The sequence below is a fragment of the Ursus americanus genome, unplaced genomic scaffold (assembly GCF_024610735.1).
Source record: "Ursus americanus isolate L20-20 unplaced genomic scaffold, mUrsAme1.1.p SCAF_68, whole genome shotgun sequence".
In the NCBI taxonomy this organism is placed as follows: domain Eukaryota; kingdom Metazoa; phylum Chordata; class Mammalia; order Carnivora; family Ursidae; genus Ursus; species Ursus americanus.
In genome coordinates this window covers 1266689-1289055 of record NW_028273650.1, presented here as the reverse complement: position 1 = coordinate 1289055, position 22367 = coordinate 1266689, and the positions used below count along the sequence as shown (strand labels likewise).

Below are 22367 nucleotides of genomic sequence, written 5' to 3'. Positions count from 1 at the left end.
GTGATGAAAAAAGCAAACAGAATAAGGGTGTTGGGAGTGGCAAGAAGTCTATTTTGGATGGGCCTCTCTGAGGACGTGACAGTTGGGCAGAGACCTGGGTGAAGAAGAAAACAAAGGAGAAGAATGACCAGGAGAACATTCCAAGAAATAGGGAAGGAAACCACGGAGTAACACATACATTTGGCTTTCCTGCCCTCTGCTTCTCTTTTTATTCCCTAACAGTCTTTCGTTCCTCCAAAGGATATGAGCACCTCTTGAATGTCTTTCTTTGTCCTGATACAAAAATGACAATAAACGTATCTTTGAAATACAATACATCTTTCGGGCCAGCACTGTTTCCCCAAACACTATTGTGCCTAATAATTTCATTTCTTCAAAGGAAGAATTCCCAAACTTATCTAGGTGTAATGCCAAACCTGTTTACAAAAGTACATTCAAGCTAGAATTAGTTTCACAAAAGATATTGACCAGTTACTAGATAATTTTATAGAAAAAAAAAATACTGTCAGTCCCTGCCCTTCTGGCAAGAATGCGAACCACTGACTTAGAGAAGACTATAGTTTAATTTCATAACCTTTTAAGCAATGAGGTTGAAATGTTGAAGTGCCTATTTGGATAAATATTTATTTATTTGGATAAATATTATTTATCCAAATATTTTCAATTTCAATTTCATGATCTTTTAGGCAATGATATTGATATTTTTAGAGGCTATTTTAATAAATATTTGACACTGAAGTGGCCAGTGTCAATTAAGGGCGTTCCAGTTGACCCCAAAAGAAACGACTCTGCAACAACACCTGAGAACATTACATACTAACCTGTTCAAAACCGTGAAACACCCAGACTTCAAACTTGCCATGAATGATACGTTCTGTGAACAGCCAGATTAATTACAAAGCTAGCATATGGAGAGATCTGTCCCTGTGAAATACACTATCTTAATTCTGAAATCAGCTTTACCTGGATGCATTCATCTCCTATTCAGACAACGCAAAAAAAACTAAGACTTCCAGATTCTACAGAGATTCCTAAGGAGACAACTCAGTGTAATCCAATTTCAAGCACCATTAGCCATCTGCACAAGCAACGACAGGTTTCCCTCCAACAGCTGACGATGCGGTGTACCCCTGGCCACATCACACCACTGAACCTTCCCCCAAAGGTCCAGCAGAGAATGCCACTTCTGACAACTAGTTACCCGAGAAAAAATTACCAAAGTGAGAAACCGGGAAAAGGTAAGCTTCCGCACACGCCAGCCCAGCAAGAGGGGCGCTCAGTTTTGAGTTCTATGTAGATCTGAGGCCAAGAATCCCAATGCTCTCTGGCTCTGGAGCCTGTCTTTCCACGTCCCACCTCTTACGTGAGAGGCGTCCAGGAGCCTCACAAGGGACGCCCCCCACGCCCTCCTCTACTCTCCAACGTGGGGTCGTGATTGCCCCCTGCTCCCAGCCCCTGGGAAAGACGCTGGTCCAGCCGGTCGAGGACGGGGTACCACTGGCTCACCTGGGGAGGGTAAGGGCACGGGGCTGGGCTCCGCGGAGGGCCAGAAAAGGGCACCAGGGGAGGGAAGGGGACAGTCGGGGGCCCTCCGGCAAGCAGCTATCTGGGGAAAGGATGCCTGCGGGCCTCACTGGCGGGCCAGGCGAGGGAAAGAGGACACGTGAGAATGCAGGGTAGACGTGGGGCGCTCCTGCAGGCAAGAAACGTACGGAGGGGCGGGGGGCTTAAGAGCTGCCTGCGGGCCAGGTAGGGGGCCCCGCCCCTGCGCCCTGCCTCCCCTGCCCAGCGCCCGCTTCATGCCCGCGTCCGCGGCGCAGCGCGGCTCTGCCGGCCCCTTGCCCGCCAGCCGCAGGTTCTGCTTCAGGCGGCAGTCGGCGTCCAGCGCCGCGGCGGCCGAGCCGGACGAGGACGAGCCCGAGGCGGTGCAGCGCTCCTGCTCCAAGGCGACGGGCTCCGTCCGCTTCCTCATCCCGCGGCCGACAGGGCCAGCCGCCGACGGCGTCCGCTGACCTCGCCCGCCCGCCCGCGCTGCAGGCGCCGCGACTCGCAGGAGCAGCTGCCGCCCGGAGCCCGCAGCCCCTCACATCCCAGCCCCAGGCCTCAGCGCCCGACTCTAGGGACCCGCGCCTGGGATCAGGTCGGCCGCGCCTGCCAATCAGCGCCGGGCTCCCACCGGCCCCGCCCCCTCCAAGCTTCCGCCGGGAGCGCGCCCAGCGTCCCCGGCGCCGACCTGCCCCCATTTTGGAGTAGGGCGGGAGAAGCCTTGCGGGGAGTCACAGTCGCTTTCGGGCGAGCGACCGGTGGTGCCCTTGAGAGGTCTGAGCTCGGTCGCCGCGGGTGAGAGGGCCGCCTTTGCCTGGGTGCTCAGCGCCAGGAGCCAACGCAGCCGGTCCTGCCCCAAATCAGTGGCCGAACGTGGGAGGACGCCGGCCGGAAAGCACCCAGCGAGCCCGAGCCGCAGAGGAAAGCGGGCTCCCACCTCTCCCGCCCCAGATTGTGATTTTTCCCTAATGCTGGGAAGCCAGTATGAATGAACCCCTCGGAAAGGTTTCTGTAATGGCTTATGAAAACAAAGAGCAAACGGTAACAAATCACCATTCTCATGATTCATAACTATTTTCCACAAGATTTTAATTTAAAAAATACGCTCTCAGGTACTTTTTTTTTTTAACACAAGCATATAGATAATTTAATTTTAAAATATTGGGCTGAATTTATGAAAACTGAACTCATTAAACAACTTACTTCTTAAAATCTGTATATGACTTTAGATTTGTGTAAAGCAGTTAGTAGTCGCTGGTGGAGGTGCGCCTGGCTGGTGGAGCACAGGACTCTTGATCTGGCTTTGTAGGTGCCAGTCCTAGGTCGGGTGTGCAGATCACTGAAGAATCTTTAAAAAAAATAAAAAAGGAAAAAATCTGTTTCAAAGATAAATTTACACTTGTGGAACCCAAGATAAGAACTAATTCAACTCATCTTACAAAGAAAAGAGGTGTTTCACAAATTTAGTGTTACAGCTTTGGCATTCTTTAATATTTCTTGGAAAGGATCTACAACCGAGAGATTGGCTTACTTATCACAAAGTGAACTTTCAACATTCAAAATTTCAACATTTCTGTAAGTTGAAAACTATTGGCAATTGATAAATTTAAGATCAATTAGAAATGCCTTTAGAAATTTCATAGCTCCTTCTATTAGCTTTGTAATGATAGTTCTAAATTGCAAAAGAATTTCATTGACAGTGTTATAAAAAATATCACAACTGGCATTCATATTTGTGTGGATAGCTTCAAATACAATTTTAAAATTTAAATGGTGAATTCTTTAAACTGTTATGCACATACTGGAGATTAGGAATCCAGAAACCAAAGTTAAAAAAAAAATTGACCCTATCACTTACAAAATCCTCTTTAATAAAAAAAAAAAAAAGCAAGGAAGGGAGGGCTGTTGAGAAGAGAGAAATGTGAGGGTTATTGAGTCTGGCTGGCATTGGGCCTTACCCGTACAGTCCTCAACTCTTGGTCCTGTAGGGGCCAAGGGCCAGGCTGCTCCAAGGTGGGCCACTTTGGCTTGAAGATTATTTTGACCTAAAGGCAATCAAGACCCTATGGACTTCCTCCCTATGAAAGAAACTTTTTGCCCCTTCCTTGACTAATAGAAGAATCTAAATTGGGGTCTTTCCCCAATTTAATAATGGTTATTACCAGAAATAAGTCTTATCCAAGTGACCCATCTATATGGCAAGGCAAGCATCTAATTACCAAACATTCGCTCTTCTTGCCCTGTGACTTGCATTCTTTCCCTTCAAAGTCCCAGACCCCCACCTGATTCTCTTTAGTTCAGGATGGATACACACACACACACCTTATTTTGCCTATCTTTGGAATTTCCATGTCAGTGTGGATTCCCTGTATGTAGGAAACTAAATTTGATTTTCTCCTGTTAATCTGTCTCATATCAATTTGATTCTTAGTGCAGCTTGACAGACCTAGAAGGGGACAGGAAATTCTTGCTCCTGATATTCCACATTGACTTTCTGTATGGTCTTTAAATACTATGCTACACTGGTGACACCCACATTTGTATCTCTAGTCCATACCCTTTCCTTGAACCCCAGGCTCCTCTATCTAATGGTCTACTCATCCACTCTAATATCCTGTAGGCACCTAAAGTTCCTATGTTCAAAACTGAGCTCCCAACTCTTTTCCCTCCCCCAACTCCACGTGTAACCTTCCTCACCTCAGGAACGGCAACCTTATATTGACATTTCCGTAGGTCAAAACCCTGGGATCATCCTTGAATCCTCTCTTCTTAGGTCTGTATTAGCACTCCTTTCAAAATCTATCCAGGACACAGCCACTTCTCACCACCTCCTCCAGCCACACCCTGGCCCAAGCTGCCATCTTCTCTCACCTGGATTATTTTAATAGCATAAGTGGTCTCCTGCCTCCACCATTGTCAAGTTTTGTCTACTTAACTCAGCCGTCGGAAAGTTCTTTTTAAAGACGTAGCTCCAATCCTGTCACTTGTTTGCTCAAAACGCCTGTATGGTTTCCCATCTCACTGAAAATAAAACAGAAAACTTGTGAGAGGGCCTACAAGGGTCCTACCTGACATGGCCTCCAGCCCTCACTCTGATATCAGCCACAGGGTCTCCCTCCCTTACTCTGCTCCAGTGTCACTGCCTCCTTGCTGATGCGGGGACCCCAAGGAGAGGTGTGGGTGGCACGTGTGTGAGCCACCCATTCCCCTCCTTGGGGCCTTTGTACTTACATTCCTGCTGCCCGTAATTCTCTACCCAACCTATGGCCCCGTTTCCACATGCCTTACTCGCTCCACACTGCAGGTCTGTGCCTTCTCTGAACACCAACAAAACCCTCAGGTCCTCTCATCATCACTCTATTTACCTGCCTTGGCTTATTCTCCTTAGCACTTTTCACTAATATATTTATCATCAGTATATCTGTATCCCACGCTGGAACGTAGACTTGAGAACAAGTACTTTGTTCACTACTTTATTTTCAGTGTCTAGAACAATATGCAGTATAGAGTGAGCACTTCATGAATATTTGCTTAAAGAGTAATCAATCACCACAGCCCCTTAGAAGTGTGTACTGTTGGCCCCATTGTACAGGTAAGGAAAAGAAGCTCAGGCCGAGATTCTGAAATTAAAAAGGTATATGAGGAAGGTTGTGGATACTGGTGATTTTTGGAATACAGTTCTGTAGCACAGTCCACTATAGATCTGTGTATTTAATAAAACTTAGCTAAATTATCCCTGACTGTAGAGCTGAAAAGGAAATGTCACTCAATTCAGATTACACAGCTATTGTATCTTTATTTGCAAAAGAGGAACATAGTTTCTGGGGTTAGCTAGAATGCAGTCATATTTTCTTTTTAGAAATGTTGCTTTTTAAAAGGTAACCAAGTAAAACAAACTGTTTCTATAGCAGTAATTTCCACCTTTGATTCTATATGGTTATGAAAATTTCCATAATCATATAGGTAAATTATGGCTGTGTGAATTCGTGTGAATCTGGGTATTTTCCCCCCTTTGTAGACTTCACCATTAGAGCTATTTTCCAAATGTTTTAAAATGACTCTTCTAAAATCAAAGGAGCTTCTGTGGCGTTGAAAGCTTACATACAAAGTCTGCCACTTTAGAAGCTGAGTAACCTTGGATAAGTTGTCTGTTCAGTGGTTGGGGTGCCTGACTGGCTTAGTGGTCAGAACCTGCAACTCTTGATCTTAGGGTCCTGAGTTCAAGCCCCATTTTGGGCATGGAGCCTACTTGTGACCTCGGGGCAGTTACTCAGACTCTCTGTGCTGTCCGTTTCTTCTGCAGAAATGGGAAAGAGTATAATAATAGTACTCAACTCTTCCTGTAGCGAGGGCCCTAGGAGTGGTATATGTATATGTCAGCTTCTCTGGACAATGCCTGACATACAAGTAGCAGCGACGTCAGTCTTCGCTATTAATTTTCTGTCTACCACTGCCGCTGCTATTGAAGTGGGAGACCAGCGAGGTTCTTGTCTCACCTAGTCGAAGACTGAATCTCTCAGACAAAGGAGAGTAAACCGATAGAGGTTCAGTAAGTGATGAAACAGAAGAAGCTCTCGGGAGGGGGAGGGGTCCTGACAGGTTTACCCTTGTGGGCTTTTAGGGTTGGTCTTTTATAGAAAGCTAACCAGGGAACTTAAATCTTTTTTACTTCTCTGTTGATAGCACCCTTGAGTAAGGACTAGTGATAACATCGTCAGTGGCTTGCTTCCTTTTTAGCGTCCTGTAATTCTTTGTTGGTCACACGTAGCTGTCATAATAAGACCCCAGCTCCCACACCTGGGACAGGATGGTCTGGTTTGTTCCCTTAGCTCTGGTTTCCTTATATCTCTGAATTTTTGAGATTTGTATGAGCTTGATCCCGTAGCCCCCTACCTCTCTCTCCCTACCTAGCCCTGCCTGTCCCTTACTCACTACTACTTATTACCATTATTCTTATTTTTCTCTTACTACCTCAAAAGGGTGCTAAGCACGTGGCCTATGTTACCCGTTGTTCTTATAAGAACACTTTGAGATTTAAACCATTTCTTCCAGCCATGTATCCAGAGGCTTGGGGAGATTAAGTATCTTGGCCATAGCCAGTGGGAAGTGAAACTAGGATTTAAACCATGGCAGTCTGGTTTCAAACTTGCACTTTAAATTCCATCCTTGACTACTTTCCCTAACACAGGGCAGCCATTGCGTGGATACCGGGCATGTTCTGCTGGGCACGAAATGTGAGTATTAGAATGCAGTGTGAGGACACTAGAGAGGTGTACACAGGAGCATAAGGAGAAATGCTGGTAGGAGCTGGGGTAGAGGAGGGGGCGTTGGGGCCACGCCTGGAAGGATGAGGTCCCCACTCTGAGAAGGAAGATAGGCAATGCAGCTGAAGGATACAGCCGTGCAGAGACTCATGGTCACATAGGAAGGGGGGACTGATGTGTGTGCAGAGGCTACAAAGGTGGGTTCTAGGCCTAGGAGAGTTGTGTATTCATGTATAAGGCATTTGGAAGTTGGTAAAGGATTTTAGACAGGGAAGTGACAGGACAGTTTTTTACGTTTTGAGGGTGGTGATGGCAGCACTACATGGAATAGATTGGAGATAAGAAAGAACAGTGGCAGGGGTGCTTATGATCGCTCTTTGACAGACCTACTGTGAGAGCTGCGTATGGTCCAAACTGTGTCTGGTCGCTGGGCCCAGAAATCAGTGTCTGGGTTTCAGAGATGAGGCAAACAGGACTTGTAACTGTTAGAACAGGGGTGGAGATGGGATGGGTAATGAATGAAGGAGGAATCACAGAGGATCTTGAGGGGATTCTCTCTCAGATACAGCATCAGAGATCAGGAGGAAGAGTGTTTGGGGAAAGGTGAGTTTTGTTTTGAACATTAGAGAGTGCCTGGTCGAACAGTTAGGTCATTTTGCAAATGAGACTGAGCCAAAAGAAATTATAGATCAAGTTCAGGGACTTGTCTGAACTTACAGCATATTGGAGCAAAGCCTCACCTTGAACACAGATTTCCTAGATTTCCTGTCTGTTGTTCTTTCAGAACAGTTACTTCATTTAAAAAGTTAGGAGACAGTGGTGGGACGGGCAGCAGAGATGCCAGAATGCCAAGGCACGCAGGCTCTAAAATACGACCCCATGCTGCACTCAGACAACCAGGCACTTTGGAGGTTATGTAACACATGAGGAGACAAGCCCAAAGAGACACAGACTCGTCCAGCAGGAGCTGGCCGCCCCGGCCTTACGACTGGCTCTTCAGACCTTCAGTCCATGCAGCTCTCTGTTTCACTCAAATCTTAAGTTACCACTTTTGGGGGGGTTCAGAGGCAAACTTAAAAGTTATAAAATCACTCCTTTTTCTAGGTTTTAGTTTGGCAGAGCACCTTTTGCAGCTTTTTGCCGCACAGGCACCTTCCACTAACAAACCCGTCTGCTCAGGTGACTCAGCGGCCTGGAAGACTCGGCCTGAGGAGGTTGGCCAGTCTCTGACACAGCCAAGCGGGGACAGGCCAATCTATCTGATTGATGTGAGGGCTGATAGGCCCATGACCCACAGGACCTTTCAAGAATCACTGTTCCCAGGAAGATGATAGTCACTGGGTCTAGAGGAGGGACTCTGCCTTGTTCATTCCACGCCCTCAAGGTTAGGTGCTGTATTCAGCAAACTGAAATAATTGTCCACTTTCTATATGCAGAACTGCTAATAGTTTAAGTGAGGTTTTAGAAAAATTATCTTGGGCTCCCAGCCTGAGGTGGGAACACAAAACAGTACAATTTTTACTATAGATAAATCTAAATCTGAAAGCATGTGTGTATTTTCTTTTTTAAATTTTTTTAAAAGATTTTATTCATTTGATAGAGAACACGAGCAGAGGGTAGGGGCAGAGGGAGAGGGAGAGAGAGAAGCAGACTCCCACTGAATTGGGAGCCCAACATGGGGCTTGATCCCAGGACCCTAATATCATGACCTGAGCCAAAGGCAGACACTTAACCAACTGAGACACCCAGGGGCCCCAGCATATGTGTGTGTGTGTGTGTGTGTGTGTTTATTTTTAGGATTTTATTCATTTGAGAAAGAAAACACAAGTAGGGAGGAGGGGCAGAGGGTGAGGGAGAAACAGACGCCCCACTGAGCAGGGAGCCCAGTGTGGGACTCAATCCTGGGACTCCGGGATTGACCTGAGCTGAAGGCAGACACTTCACCGCCTGAGCCACCCAGGTGCCCCCATGTGTGTATTTTTATAAAAATTATTTCACACATGTCTTTTGTATACCTGCAGATCTATGAATCATACAGGAGTTTCAGCTATTCCTTAAAATAGTATTTGCTGATAATAGGAATATTTAACTGAATTCTAATAAATCAGACTTTTCCATGATCTCTGTTTAACTACTTGATGAAAGGGAAGATAGAAGACATGCTTACGTTTTTCATTGGGAATTACGTATTTTCTTATGTTTGAAGAGGGTTAAGTTCTTGATTTTGTAGTTATACCAACAGCGCCAAAATGTTTTTGCTACATGTATGTTGGCCCTAAAAGTAGTTGGGTCACTTATCTTTGGATTGCTGACAGACCTACTGTGTAATATCTATGAACTTCAGAATTTTAATATTTTTATCCTTCGAAAGGAAATTTTTTAAAAAATTTGCCCCAAGGTGGATAGTAGAGAAACACCTTTGGTCCTTCGGTTGTTGCAAACCAAAGTGTTCATTTTTTGTAGTGATTTTTTTTAAGATTTTATTTATTTATTTGAGAGAGAGAGCATACACAGAAGCAGGGGAGGGGAAGGGGGAGAGGGGGAAACTGACACCCCGCTGAGCAAGAAGCCCGATGGGGGACTTGATCCCAGGACTAGGTATCACTACTACCCTTGTAGTAATTTTTTAAGATCTGTTTTCGTTAAAGTTATTTACATACTTTTGTCATGCTTTATTGCTTCTAAAGGAGTGGTGGGTTTTTTTGGTTAATTTTATTGAGATATAATTTATATACAACAAAATACAAATTTAGCAGATTTTTTTAGTTTTTTATGAATTTATACATCCTTATAACTAGTGCCGCAGTCAAGGATTCTGTCACCCCAAGGGTTCCCTTTTCCCCTTTTGTAGCTACCTACTCTCTGTAGCCGTAGGCAAGCCCTGATGTACTCTCGCGACTACAGATTATAGTTGTCTTTTTTTGCGGGGAGGTGTCTGGATTCAGGGTGCCAGGAGTTGCATACTTTTTCTGGGAAGGGCCAGTAGGGATCGTACAGTATGTACTCCTTTGTATCGGACTTCTTTTGCTGAGTACAGTGTATTTGAGAATATCCTTCATCAGTATGTTGATTGCTTACGTTGTCAGTAATTCATTCCTTTTATTGCTTGTTTCCTCTATTTTTTATTGTGGTAAAATATAACATAAAAGCTGCCATTCTAGCCAATTTTAAGTGTGCACTTCAGTGCCCTCAATTACATTCACATCATTGTGCGGCCATCACTCCTCTGTCCAAAACTTTTTCATCAACTGAAACAGAAACTCTGTAACCATTAAGCAATAGCTCCCCATTTCCCTCTTCCCCCCGCCCCTGGTAACATCTAATCTACTTTCTGTCTTCACGAATTTGCCTATTTTAGATATTTCGGGTAAGTGGAATCACACAATAGTTATCCTTTTGTGTCTGGCTTATTTCACTTAGAATAATGTTTCCAAAGGTCATCCATGTTGACGCATGCAGGACGACATTCCTTTTTATGCCCCAATAATATTCCATTGAACGGATATGCCATATTTGGTTTATTAGTTCATCAGCTGATGGATGTTCGGGTGTTTTTACTTCGGGGTTGCCATAAAGAATGCTGCTCTGAACATTTATACACAGTTTTTGAATGAACATATGTTTTCAAGTCTTTTGAGTATACCTACGAGTGGGATTGCTGGATAATATGGTAATTCTATGTTAAACTTTTTGAGGAACCATCAGACTGTTTCTCATAGGGCTGCACCATTTTATATTCCTCCCTACAATGTATGAGGGTTCCACTTTCTCCTCATCCTCACCAACACTTGTTCTAGGCATTCCCACAGGTACTGCTTTTTGATAAGATATATGAATCAAAGATAAACATAGAGTAGATCAGACATTGCTACAGACTTGGTGGAATTAATGGACGTGTATCAATATCATTTTGTATGTTCTAGGAGGATGGACTCAGGCAAGTTTTGGAGGAGATGAAAGCTTTATATGAACAAAACCAGTCTGATGTGTAAGTTTTGATGAGATTGATTTTTTTTTTAAGATTTTTTATTTATTTGAGAGAGAGAGAGCGCGAGCAGGGGCAAAGAGCAAAGGGAGAGGGAGAAGTAGGCTCCCCGCTGAGCAGGGAATCTGACATGGGGCTCAATCCCAGGACCTCAAGATCATGACCTGAACCAGACACCCAGCCAACTGAGCCACCCAGGCACCCTAATGAGATTGGTATTTTATTTTATTTTATTTTATTTTATTTTATTTTATTTTATTTTATTTTTTTTTTTTTAAGATTTTTTATTTATTTATTTGACAGAGATAGAGACAGCCAGCGAGAGAGGGAACACAAGCAGGGGGAGTGGGAGAGGAAGAAGCAGGCTCATAGCGGAGGAGCCTGACGTGGGGCTCGAACCCGGAACGCCGGGACCACGCCCTGAGCCGAAGGCAGACGCTTTAACCGCTGTGCCACCCAGGCGCCCCGAGATTGGTATTTTAAAGCAACTTAAGAAATAGGATACTGAAATCAGATAATGTTCCATCAGTTTTTAGATATGATTTTTTTTTAATTCTCTGTGCGCCTGATCATACTGTAGCTATACAGGACTGAGGGGGTTTGTGTTGATCGCCCTAAATCTATGGGGATTCAAATAGTGCATGGTCCACAGCAGATGCTCAGTAAATATTTATTTGAATGATACGACTTGCAAGATATTAGAGTGAATCTAAAAGAGATGAGACAGGAGCAAATAAAAATCCTAACAAAGTGAAACCTATAGTTTCCCCTGCTCATTTTCACTACTAGCTACCTTAGCGCAGTAAAGGGATAACAGGAGATGTGTACACTTAACAGGAGCAGCAGTGATTTCCAGCAGCTTGAGTGGAGCTCCCCGAGAATCCGTGCTACAGAAGGCCACGGTGCGGTGTGTGAGAGGGCTCTAGGTTTAGAGAACATCGAGAGCTGAGCGTGGTGGTGGCACAGTGGACAATTTGGCTGTGTGACAAACTTCATAGGTTCTCTTGATTTGGCGAAGAGTAAGACACAAAGGAGTATCAACTCCAGGATCAGAAGTGAGATATTCAGCTCTCAACCTAGAGAGACATCCGTCTGTGACCTGATGTTTCATTTTTGGCTTTGTTAGGTACAGTGTTTTTATCAGTTACTTGGTCATAGAAATCAGTAACATGCTGGTAAGATCTGTGGAGCACATGAATAATGGGAGCATTTTCCAACTGCGATGTTTAAGGAGAGATACAGCAAAATCTTCACCAATGGAGTGAGGAACGGAACCATAGCAGGTTTACAGTATGCGTAAGGCAGATATAAAGTCCTGAACTCAAGTTCCCAAGCAGTTTGTTCATTCATTAATTCATGTAACAAATATGTACTAAATGATTACGTGCTAATAAGTGGCTCTGGTATTTCAGCTGTAAACAACACAGTAAAGACGTCTGCCCCCATAGCCCTCACAATCTAATGCAGAAGACAGATAATAAATACAGATACACCAAATTGGAATACATGCCATGAAGGAAAACAACAGAGTTCTGCGAGAGAGAATAATTAATTAAAGATAGACTTGGATTGAGGAATCAGGGAAGTTCTCTCCAAGGAAGAAACATTTCAGCTGAGATCTAAAGGAGAAGCCTGCTTCAGTGAGGCAGAGAGCGTCCTAGGTGGAGGGGGCAGCATATGCAAAGGCCCTGAGCTTTGAAGGAGGGTGGGGTGCTCAGGACAGTGATAGTTAAAGAAGGGCAGTATGGCCAAAGCTTAGCAAACAGGCAAAGGGTGACACCAGGTGTGAATTTCAAGCACGTGAGGCTGCTGGTGGCATGGTTGTGTTTTAAAAGATCACCCTAGTTGCTGCGTGGACAGTAGACAAGGGGATCAAGAGGAGAGGAAGGCATGCTGGCCATGCAGGTGACAGCAGAGGTGACCTGGACTAAGTAGAAAGTGAACAGGTTAAAGACATATTTACTTAGGAGGTGGTCTAACAGGCCTTAGTCCAGGAAGAGAATGATTTTCCTGTTATTTGCTATATTTGTACCATTTGCTAATTTGTGATCCCAAATTCTGTGCCCTACCCTCCTAGTTTCTTTCTTGGTGGGGGGAAGTCACTATTACCAGTTTCTGTTAAAAATTTTTGTCAGAAGAAGTCTATTCCTCTTTAATTACTCATGTAAAAGTAAATTTTTTTAGGAAGTCCTTATGTACTTAATGAAATACTCTGGTGTTGGCTTGGGCATATTTTATTTGTACTGTTTCTTTATAATCCAGAGCACATTGTAAACAATGTGGAGAACGAATGTGGACACACAATGCCATAAGCAAGCAGTTTCCCTGGCACTGAGGATGTGGGTGCACTGACACACAGCAAGATGGCACAGCGAAGTTACTGGGTGATCGATGACTCCCTTATCTTTCCTGGGTCCCCCTTGGTCCATCAGAGATACTCAAAAAGAGCTACCTGAACAAAGAGGGTTCTAGTCAAGGTTGAGGAGCACTCATACAGACTGAGGTGCTCTCATGAAACCAAAAGTCCAGGGAATAGCCACCTTCCTCCTCAGCCATTCTGTATCTTTCTTGTGGATGAGGCATGGATGGGCTAGAGCTTCAAGTACTCACCATCAACACCATTAGATACCTTTCAGGTAACCTGATACAAAGGGAAACTAAGAGCACGACATCGGTAACATATTCAGTTTTATTTATAAATATGATGACTGCTCACTGGTCTAGAAGCCCTCTTCACGTGATTCCCTCCTACAGCTCTTAAGATTCGTTGAAATTCTCTTATGTATTCATTTCCTTCTTCACTGAGTGACACGCCACTAGACCGGAGGCTGCATAAGGCCAGGAATCTCATCCAATTTGTTCACTGCTCTGTTCCTAGCCCCAGGAACAGAGCTTGGTACCCAAAAGGTACTCAAGGCGTATTTGTTAAATGAATACACAAACAATAAATATTAAATATTTTCTATCTCTAAGTCAATAGCTGGAAGAACTGATTTATCTGATTGTTTATCTGATTGTTTAAAAGCAAGACTCATCAGATGAATATTTAAAAGTAAGCCTAGCCCTTGAAGAAGGAGGCCACAGATACTGGAATTTAACATCCTGCAAAAGGGAACACAAGAAAGTAAGAAAGGGCAGATTTTTAACAAGGCTAACTTCAAGAAGCATAGAGACAAGGAGGAAGTCTTCATTCAGAAAAAACGATGAACAACGACAAAAACAACTATGACCAGAAACATCCCTTAGACAGACATTCTTTACTCATTCATTTGAACATTACTGAGCCAGTACCCATTCCAACGTGCCTTGAGCCAAGTGCTAGGAAATTCAAAGACAGTAAGACACAGGGCCTTTGAGGGTACAGAGGTAAACAAGTAATGCAAAAGATACCATGACCAAAGCTTATGCATGGCATCAAAGCAGGGAGTAGACAAAGAAACTTGGGGAGGTTGGGAACATTAATAATGCTATACATTTATACTTCAAAAGACACTTTCAGGAATTTCTTTTTTTTTTTTTTTTTTTTTTGGCCCTCACCCATAACCCTGTGAGGTACATGGCGCAGGTGCAATGAAGATAAAGAAACCACGGGTTCTAGATCTCCCGTGACCTGCCCAAGGTAACACAGTCAGTCAGAGATGTGGGCAGAACTCCTATCTGGCCTCCCAACTCAAATCTGAACCACACAAAGGCCTCAGAGACAAGGGCGAATAAATCAAAACCAGAAAAAACTAAGCATCACCCTGGGAATGCAAAAGAGTGGGAAGCTAAGTAGTCAGGTGAGAAATGATGGGAGTGAGTGGCACTGAACGTCAAACTGCCAATTTCCCCGGGAAGGAGCTCACTGCAGTTCCCTCAAATAGCACTCGTGGTGAGCAGTAGAGACGGGGGACAGGTGCTGAACAACAGAGCTCAGGCCTCAAACTGCCTCTGGGGTGGTGACTTTCAGCATTGGGCACAGACACACCAGCACACTGCCTTACTATCATCACGAACCCCAGAGAAGTACATTCAAACTAACCACAGAGAAACAACCAGCAGATACCTTTACAGAGCTGGGGTCATTCCTGAATTTTTTTTTTTTTTAATTTACTTGAGAGAGAGAAAGAACACAAGCTGGGGGAGAGGAGGAGGGAGAGAGAGTACCAGGCTCCCCACTGAGCAGGGAGCCTGATGCAGGGCTGGATCCCAGGACCCTGAGAGCATGACCTGAATCCAAGGCAGACGCTTAGTAGAGTTAGTCACCCAGGCTCCCCCACTCCTGAATTTTTAAAGAAATCTTTAATTTCTCATTCTCCTTTACCACCAAGCAAGAGCCAATAAACCGTTCCTATTATTTTTACATTTTATCCAGAAAATAATCTATAAACCACACCAAAAGCTACCCTCTCCCTCTCCTTTGTCCAGCTAAAACCTCTTGTTGACCATTATTTCTCCCTATTTAGCTGAAAGGCAATAGCAAAGGTTGAGGGCAAAAACGTCCAGAGCAGACTGCCTGGCTAAAGTCTAGAAGCTATAGGGCCTTGGACAAGTTTTTTTTAAGCACTCTCTGCCTCAATTTCAATCTCAGAAATAGGGCCATCAATGGTTCCTACAGCGTAGGACTCCCATGGGGACAAAATCAGCTTGTCAGAGTGCTTTCGGCATTATATACACGTTAGTTGTTTTGTAATTCCCTAGCTCCTGACAAAGGCCATCTCACTAGGTGGGAGTAACCAGCTTCACCTACCTGTGAAGCCATAAAACTCAATGACTCATGAAACTCATACACTTAATGAGACTGGACTTTTTAAATGGCACTTGATCCCAATACAGCAATAAGCACTGCGTGCCCCTGGGGAGATGGTGTACTCAGCCCTGAGAAGGGGACAGGGTGACAACCTCCTTAGTGTTGTCAGAAAACTCCTCTTGCACAATCCAGAAACAAGACCATGCGTCAGAGGTGACGGCCTGCTCCAGCCTGCAAATGCAATGATCTAAGCCTGATGCTGTCCCTACCTCTTCCCCTCTTCCACACACGTGGTTCTGCTCTCCTACCCAACCCTGACCGCTATCGAAATGACGTCTCAGTGAAAAACGCCTCTCCTCACGAGCTCTGCCAGTCAGTAAACATACTGGGAAATAAGCTGCTTCTATCAATTGCTTTGGGATGAGCAAAAGCACCTCAGTCTCTCTTTCCTTCTGAAGCTCATATTTCTAAAGTCACCTTGAATTTCTTAAAAACCCAGTAGCCAACTATTTAATATCCATTGCTACTGGATTCATAGACATGAATCTAGCCTAGACTTAGTGAAATCAGAGCCTTATTGCTAAGGATCAGGGCTAACAGAGGACTGTCACACCACGGAGGCAGCATTGTGCATACGGGTCCCAACAAGTCTGGGAGAGACCAAAATCTTCAACAAGAATAGTAAAGAGCTCTCTGCCTCTGAGCACTCGTTACTGGTCATGCTCAATTATACTGTGCAGTCCTCAGGTGAGAAGTTACAGTTTTCAGAAGTTTCCATACCCAAAGCCCTTTAAAATTCAACAATTTGAATTTAACTCAGCAAAATCTTTACTCTAAATACCTAATTAGGTAATAAAGTGACAGGCGTTTTGTTTGGTCTGACATCTGAGGTCTGGCGTCACATGTTTTAGAAATGTTTAAAAGTGGCGCTGGCTCAGTCGGCGACTCTCCTGATCTTGGGGTTAGTGAGTTCAAGCCCCACGATGGGTGTAGAGATTACCTAAAAAGCAAGAAAGAAAGCAAAGAAAGGAAGGAAAAGAAGGAAAGAAAGGGAAGGAAGGGAAGGGAAGGAAGGAAGGGGAAATGTTAAAAAGCCTAGACAAGAATTACTAGATGATGCCGACAACTTGGTAAATGAGACGCGATCTGACAGCGATCTAAACCGTGGTCTGGCGGGCGCGAGCACCCCCACATCCTGGCGGCTCTGAAAGTTCCAAGCCAAACACTGAACCGAATCAGCCTGAAGGTCTACTATAATACTTCAGGTCTTCACCCAGCGCAGGTTTCTTCCTTGTAAAAGTCTTTCCTGAGTAGGTTAACATGATACTTGAATATACTCTTTAAAATACCAGTATCCGTATTAAATTCTTTATTACGGACTTCATCCCCCGGGAATAATATTCACTAATACTTTAAGAGAAGCAGATAAATTATTTGGTCTTATTCATACATGGATTACACGGCATTTTTAACTTCTAAACATGCTTCCCAAATACTGTCTTGAATGTTACAATGAAAATGCTGTATTTTATATTTTTATACAAATAAAAACCCTAAAAACATTAAACTGGAAAATGTTTATCCAAGTATTACTAACCCTTAGTGATAAGACCACCTTACGATAATATGGAATTTCAAATTAAATACAAAATCTTTACAGTGAGTAAAGAGAACCAACTTTTGAAAAAAGAAAAACCACATCACTTTTTCCCTCCAATCCTATTGAAGTTAAAATTAGCCTCGACTTCCACATCACAGAACGGATATGGGTGCCTTAATTAACACACGAAATAAAACATAAAACTATAAGAGACACAGAATAGAAAAGATAACTTACTTAAAATGCACTTTGATAAAAATATTTTTATTTACTTCTAAAAGCTATCTAGTTGGTTTTATGCCAAGAGCTGCAAACCAGTAGTACATCGATTTCCATTTTTCCTTAAATTTCGTTGTAAATCTATTTGAAATAAGGTCTGAAAAACTCTTATCCACCTTTTTAATGCAAAAGCATGAATCTGAATAAAATTTAAACCAAACAGATTTTTAAGTTACCTATACCTTTAGCCCAACACATCGGAAATGGACTACAGCCGCTCTTCCCCATACAGACGGCACCTGCTGGTCTCAGGGCCTCTTGGCCCGCCAGTTCCAGCAACATAAACTCAGGCCTCAAGATCAGACCAGGCGTCCGCGCACCAAGTCCCCTTTCATCGCTCCCACAGCGTTCCCTTCCATCCACAGCCACACTAAGCTTCCCCTGTGTGCTCCTTTTCTCAGAGCTTGAAGCAAAATTTGGGAGGTGCTCCTTCTGTAATATTTTCCGGCAGCCTGAAGAATGCCTCTCAGTTACAGAATCTTCTGCTTCTGCGATCTGAAACACAGACCATCCTGGCTAGATTAAGCTCCAGAGCAGAAGGAAACCAGCCAGTAATGTGACCCCAGGGGCCTGTGTTCCTAGATTCATTCAGGGAAGGAGAGAGGGAGGGAGGGGAAAGAGGGAGGAGAAAAAGAAGGCCAGTAGCCAGCACCCAATTAATATGCTAATCCCACCCTTCTGCTCAATTCATCTGGCAGACCTCTGCTCACAAAACCAACAGGCGATTCTAAAATTGAGTAAGCTGCAAATCCAGTCTGACCCAGATCATGTCTGTAGATGGCTCCTCCGACTATTTTTGTTTTCAAACTCATGCCTTTGGCCTTTTTCCAGCCTAATTCTGACCTTAAGACTTAAGGTAATTGTCTTGATGAAAAATGAATAATGCAGGGGAAAACATCTTGATCAACATTAAAAACAAATCTGTAGAAACTATGTCTATAGGAACCCAGATATTTCCAAGGTAAAGGTTTTTTCAGATCAATAGTTTTAAGTCTGCAAATTTATAAAAGTATTTAGAAAACACACAAGAACAAGAATTTGAAGTTGCGAGATTCTTTTAAAACTAGCTTAGGGAATATTGAGGAATTCAAGATGCCCAATTTCTTAATTTCAAAACATGAGTGAGTACTAAACTCATACTGAAGAAGGAAGACAGAAAAACACTCTAACAATCTGTACAAGTTTTTTTCAAAAAAATGTAAAGCTACTTACACTTTTTCCATTCAAACTGAGAGTCTGGGTCATCTCTAAAATGTAGCTATTTAAACACACTCCACTCTGGCAGTGAGACAGTAAGAAACTGGGCTCCTACAGCCTCTGTTGTCTGAGCACACGTGATACACATTCAAGACATAGACAGTTCAGCTCTCCTACTACGCGGGTAATTCTGTCCGTAGCAAATCCCATTAACGAAGAAAAAATCGAGTCCTCTGCTTAACTGTGACCACGACCAGGGTTTTATGAATTCACTAACTTGTGAAAACAAGAGCTGAAAAAGGCTAGGGGAACAAGAGGCCTATCTGTGTCCAGTGATGCCCCAGGACAGCTAGTTTCATTTCTGACATACTACTCTCGATGATGGCTTTGTCTCCAGGCGTTACATTCAGCCTCCTAATAGCAGTCAGAGCTCAAATAACCTCTTAGATGCCCCCAGTGAAAACATATCATTCACCAGAAGGAACTCTGACCCCAGGCAACACTGGGAAGAAAAGGGGCTCCAGAAAAACACAGGCAAGCAAGCTAGGAAAGAAACAGAAGAAACAAGCAGAAAGATCACCATTACTGAGGACACTCGGGACACAAAGGCCTACTCTCATCATAGGAGGAATCCAAGCACGCCACAGGAGCAAGTCTGGTATCTGACCCAGGCCCCTGAGAATGGCTTCGGGTTTAATCTGAACCATCAAGTAACAGACATGCCAACCACAAAGGCAAACTCGGAGTCTCTCTTGGAACTTACGACTCTAGACTTTAAAAAACAGAAGCTACCTTTACTAGTTGCCAACGATATTTTACACACCCAATTTTCATGTCTTCTGAGGAACATCGGTGCTGTCACATCTTTTTTTTTTTTTTAAGATTTTATTTATTTATCTGACAGAGATAGAGACAGCCAGTGAGAGGGGGAACACAAGCAGGGGGAGTGGGAGAGGAAGAAGCAGGCTCATAGCAGAGGAGCCTGATGTGGAGCTCGATCCCATAACGCCAGGATCACACCCTGAGCCGAAGGCAGACGCTTAACCGCTGTGCCACCCAGGCGCCCCGTTGCTGTCACATCTTTGAAAGAGGAGTTAAAGATGGAGTCGTTTAGCTAGGAAGAGACACGGCTTCGCAGAGCCCACCTGTCATCCAAGAAGCCAGAGGTCTTCCTGTACGCACACACCCAGAAAAGGTTTCTGAGCCAGACTGAATGAATGCCACGGCACCACCTGCACGGGAGAGAGAGGGCTTGGTGCAAGCAAGTGGCACGGCGGCTGGAGCCTCCACAGCAGTAGAGGAGGTGACGAGAGGACAGACGTGGGAGCTCTTTAGGTGACAGAGAGGAGAAGCCAACTCTCTGACTGCAAAGTAACCAGTGGGCGGCAGCTTTCTCTCCCACCCCTCGAGCTAATTTATATTTATCTCAATATCCAAATATCACCTCCTAATGTGCAGAGTTCTGAGGATACAAAAGATGACAAGACGAAAGAGGCCAAGACCCCTCCAGGCCACCAAGCAGAGCCCCGCCGGAAGCAGCAGCCCGGAAGAGCCGAGAAGCACTCGGGCCACTGAGAAGAGCGGGCGGGCAGGAGAGGACGGGGCTCCGCCACACCGAGGAGAAGCTAGGGCGCTGGGCGCTGTCACAGAGAAAACCGCCGCACGTCACTCCCGACACACAGCAGCTCGTTCCCCGCGTGCAGCGAAGAGGAGAGTGTGGTTCAGGCAGTGGGGCGCGGGCCTACGGCCAAAGGGCTGAGAAATTACACGAGGACACGTCACTCTGGGACGGCACCACTCCTGTTTGCTTCTCGATAAACAGGAAAGACCAATGAGGCTCTTAGATTCTCGAGCCGGTGAGGTCTTGAAAAGAGCAGGAAAGGCCTACATTAATGGTGGCCTAAGTGAAAACGGTGAGCAGTCCCTTTATGCGCTCCGAATAAGAAACTCACGCACTAACATAAAGGCCGTCATTCCTTAAAAAGTTCTAGTTTCTTTAAAAAACTCTTTATCGTATCAGTATAGTTAAAAGCAACTCTGGGAAGTCCTCCCTCACAGGTAAACGCATTAAAACTTACAAGAAAGAGACTACGATTTGCTCGGACCCCAATCTGGACCGTGCACATGCCCCTACGTCCGCTGCCACCACCAGCCCAGCTGTTGCCATGTGCCACCAGGCCGCGGCTACAGGCCTCATGTGCCACCACTGCCTGCTACAGGCCCTATACTCTGTTCCCAACCAGTTCCCTGCGTGACGCCCGTCACACCATTTCACTGCGCTAAAACTCACCGACAGCTCCCCAATTCTGCCAGAAGCAGTGCAAACTACATACTCAGCATGGTCCGCAAGGCCCTGTACAGGTGGCTCCCCTCGCACCTACACCCTCTGTCTCGCCACGGCCTGGCTCCTGTTTCGTGGCCTTCCACACACTGCACACTGACCTCCCTGCTGTCCTCTGCCCACACCAGGCCCGTGCCCACCTTTATACTGCCTGCCCCATGCCCTTACCCTGCTTCATTTCCCACGGCACTTACACCTTCTCAAATACCACGGGACTGACTGACACAGTACGTTCGTTTGCTGTCCAGCTGCCCCCACTACAACCCCATCTCCACGATAGGAAAGAATCTGATCTGTTCTGCACATACTGTCTTCCAGGCCTTCTTACTGAAGTGACCAGGAAGAGATACAGGCCACATCCCACACATCCATCAGTCACCTACAGGCAACAAGGAGAGGACAGAGGGAATTTCTCTTCTCTTTTAGAGGCCGTGGTCACAAAAAAAGCATCTAGACGTTCTAGATGTCAGGACTTGGCACTAAGCTCAGTGGCAGCATGGCCTGCCTCAGTCTTGGGCACTGCTTTACCTCCGAGACCCCACTCAGCTCAGGTGCTTGGTAAGTATTCACCGAATAAGTAGAAGTAAACCATTTGAAAATGTTGCTTTTTCAAGAATATAAAAATTGGAAAAGAAAAACTGACACAAAATCTAGGAAGACCATGCAGACCACCTCTCCCCATCCCACATAAAAAATAAATCACACAACTGTAGTATTCTGGTACTCCCAGGAGAACCTCCACTTCAAATTTCAGGATGACAAAAATGACAATACTGTGCAAGATTAGACAGAAATCATTAGAAGGCCAGCAAACAAGGTGATGAGCAAGATGAGGGAGAGAAAAGGGAATCCAAAGCCCTTCATACACTGTGCAGTACTGTCCACTACAGCTTCCCTACAGAAACCTGGTCTTAGGTGAGAAAGTCACCGGAAAGAACGACTAAGGAAAAAGCTGCTTCTCTCCCGCAAATAAATAAAATCTTTTAAAAGGTGGAGGAGGGGCGCCTAGGTGGCTCAGTCAGTTAAGCATCTGCCTTCAGCTCAGGTCATGATCTCAGGGTCCTGGGATAGAGTCCCATGTCAGGGGAGCCTGCTTCTCCCTCTCCCTCTGCCCCTGCCCCCAACTTGTGCTTACTTTCTCTCTCTCCCTCAAATAAATAAAATCTTAAAAAAAAAAAAAAACGCTGCTTATAAATATCACCAAAAGCACATCACACAAATCCAAGTCTGACTCGCACATTTCTCATACAGTTGTATGCTTTTATTTGCTGGCCTTAATACTTGAGGGCAGTACTCTGGGAAGAGGAAAGCCCTAGTCAATGCTTCCAAGTCAGCTAACAGGAGGAATGTGAAAGAAAACTGGAATTCATATTACACATACAGAATTCAAAATTTACCTCTCTTACTTCTTTTATGTTTGCTTTAAT

The 22367-nt window shown here is 44.7% G+C and overlaps 2 protein-coding genes across 8 annotated transcripts in view; both read right to left on the bottom strand.

Moving 5' to 3' along the window:
- The window catches only part of LOC123786486 (uncharacterized), a 224356-nt gene that overhangs the window by 53618 nt on the left and 148371 nt on the right, over positions 1-22367 (bottom strand). The gene's annotated exons all lie outside the window — the stretch shown is intronic.
- The window catches only part of LOC123786625 (ral-GDS-related protein-like), a 120381-nt gene that overhangs the window by 54925 nt on the left and 43089 nt on the right, over positions 1-22367 (bottom strand). For 3 of the 7 annotated variants that reach the window (XM_087860490.1, XM_087860491.1, XM_087860496.1), the window contains exon 2: positions 2749-2893. The exons of 2 other annotated variants lie outside the window; for them this stretch is intronic. Coding sequence is in view for 1 of the 5 variants with exons in the window: in XM_087860496.1 (XP_087716622.1) it covers position 2749 (1 nt within the window). In the remaining 4 variants the exon portion in view is untranslated. 2 more of the 7 variants (XM_087860492.1, XM_087860493.1) reach the window with 2 other exon arrangements.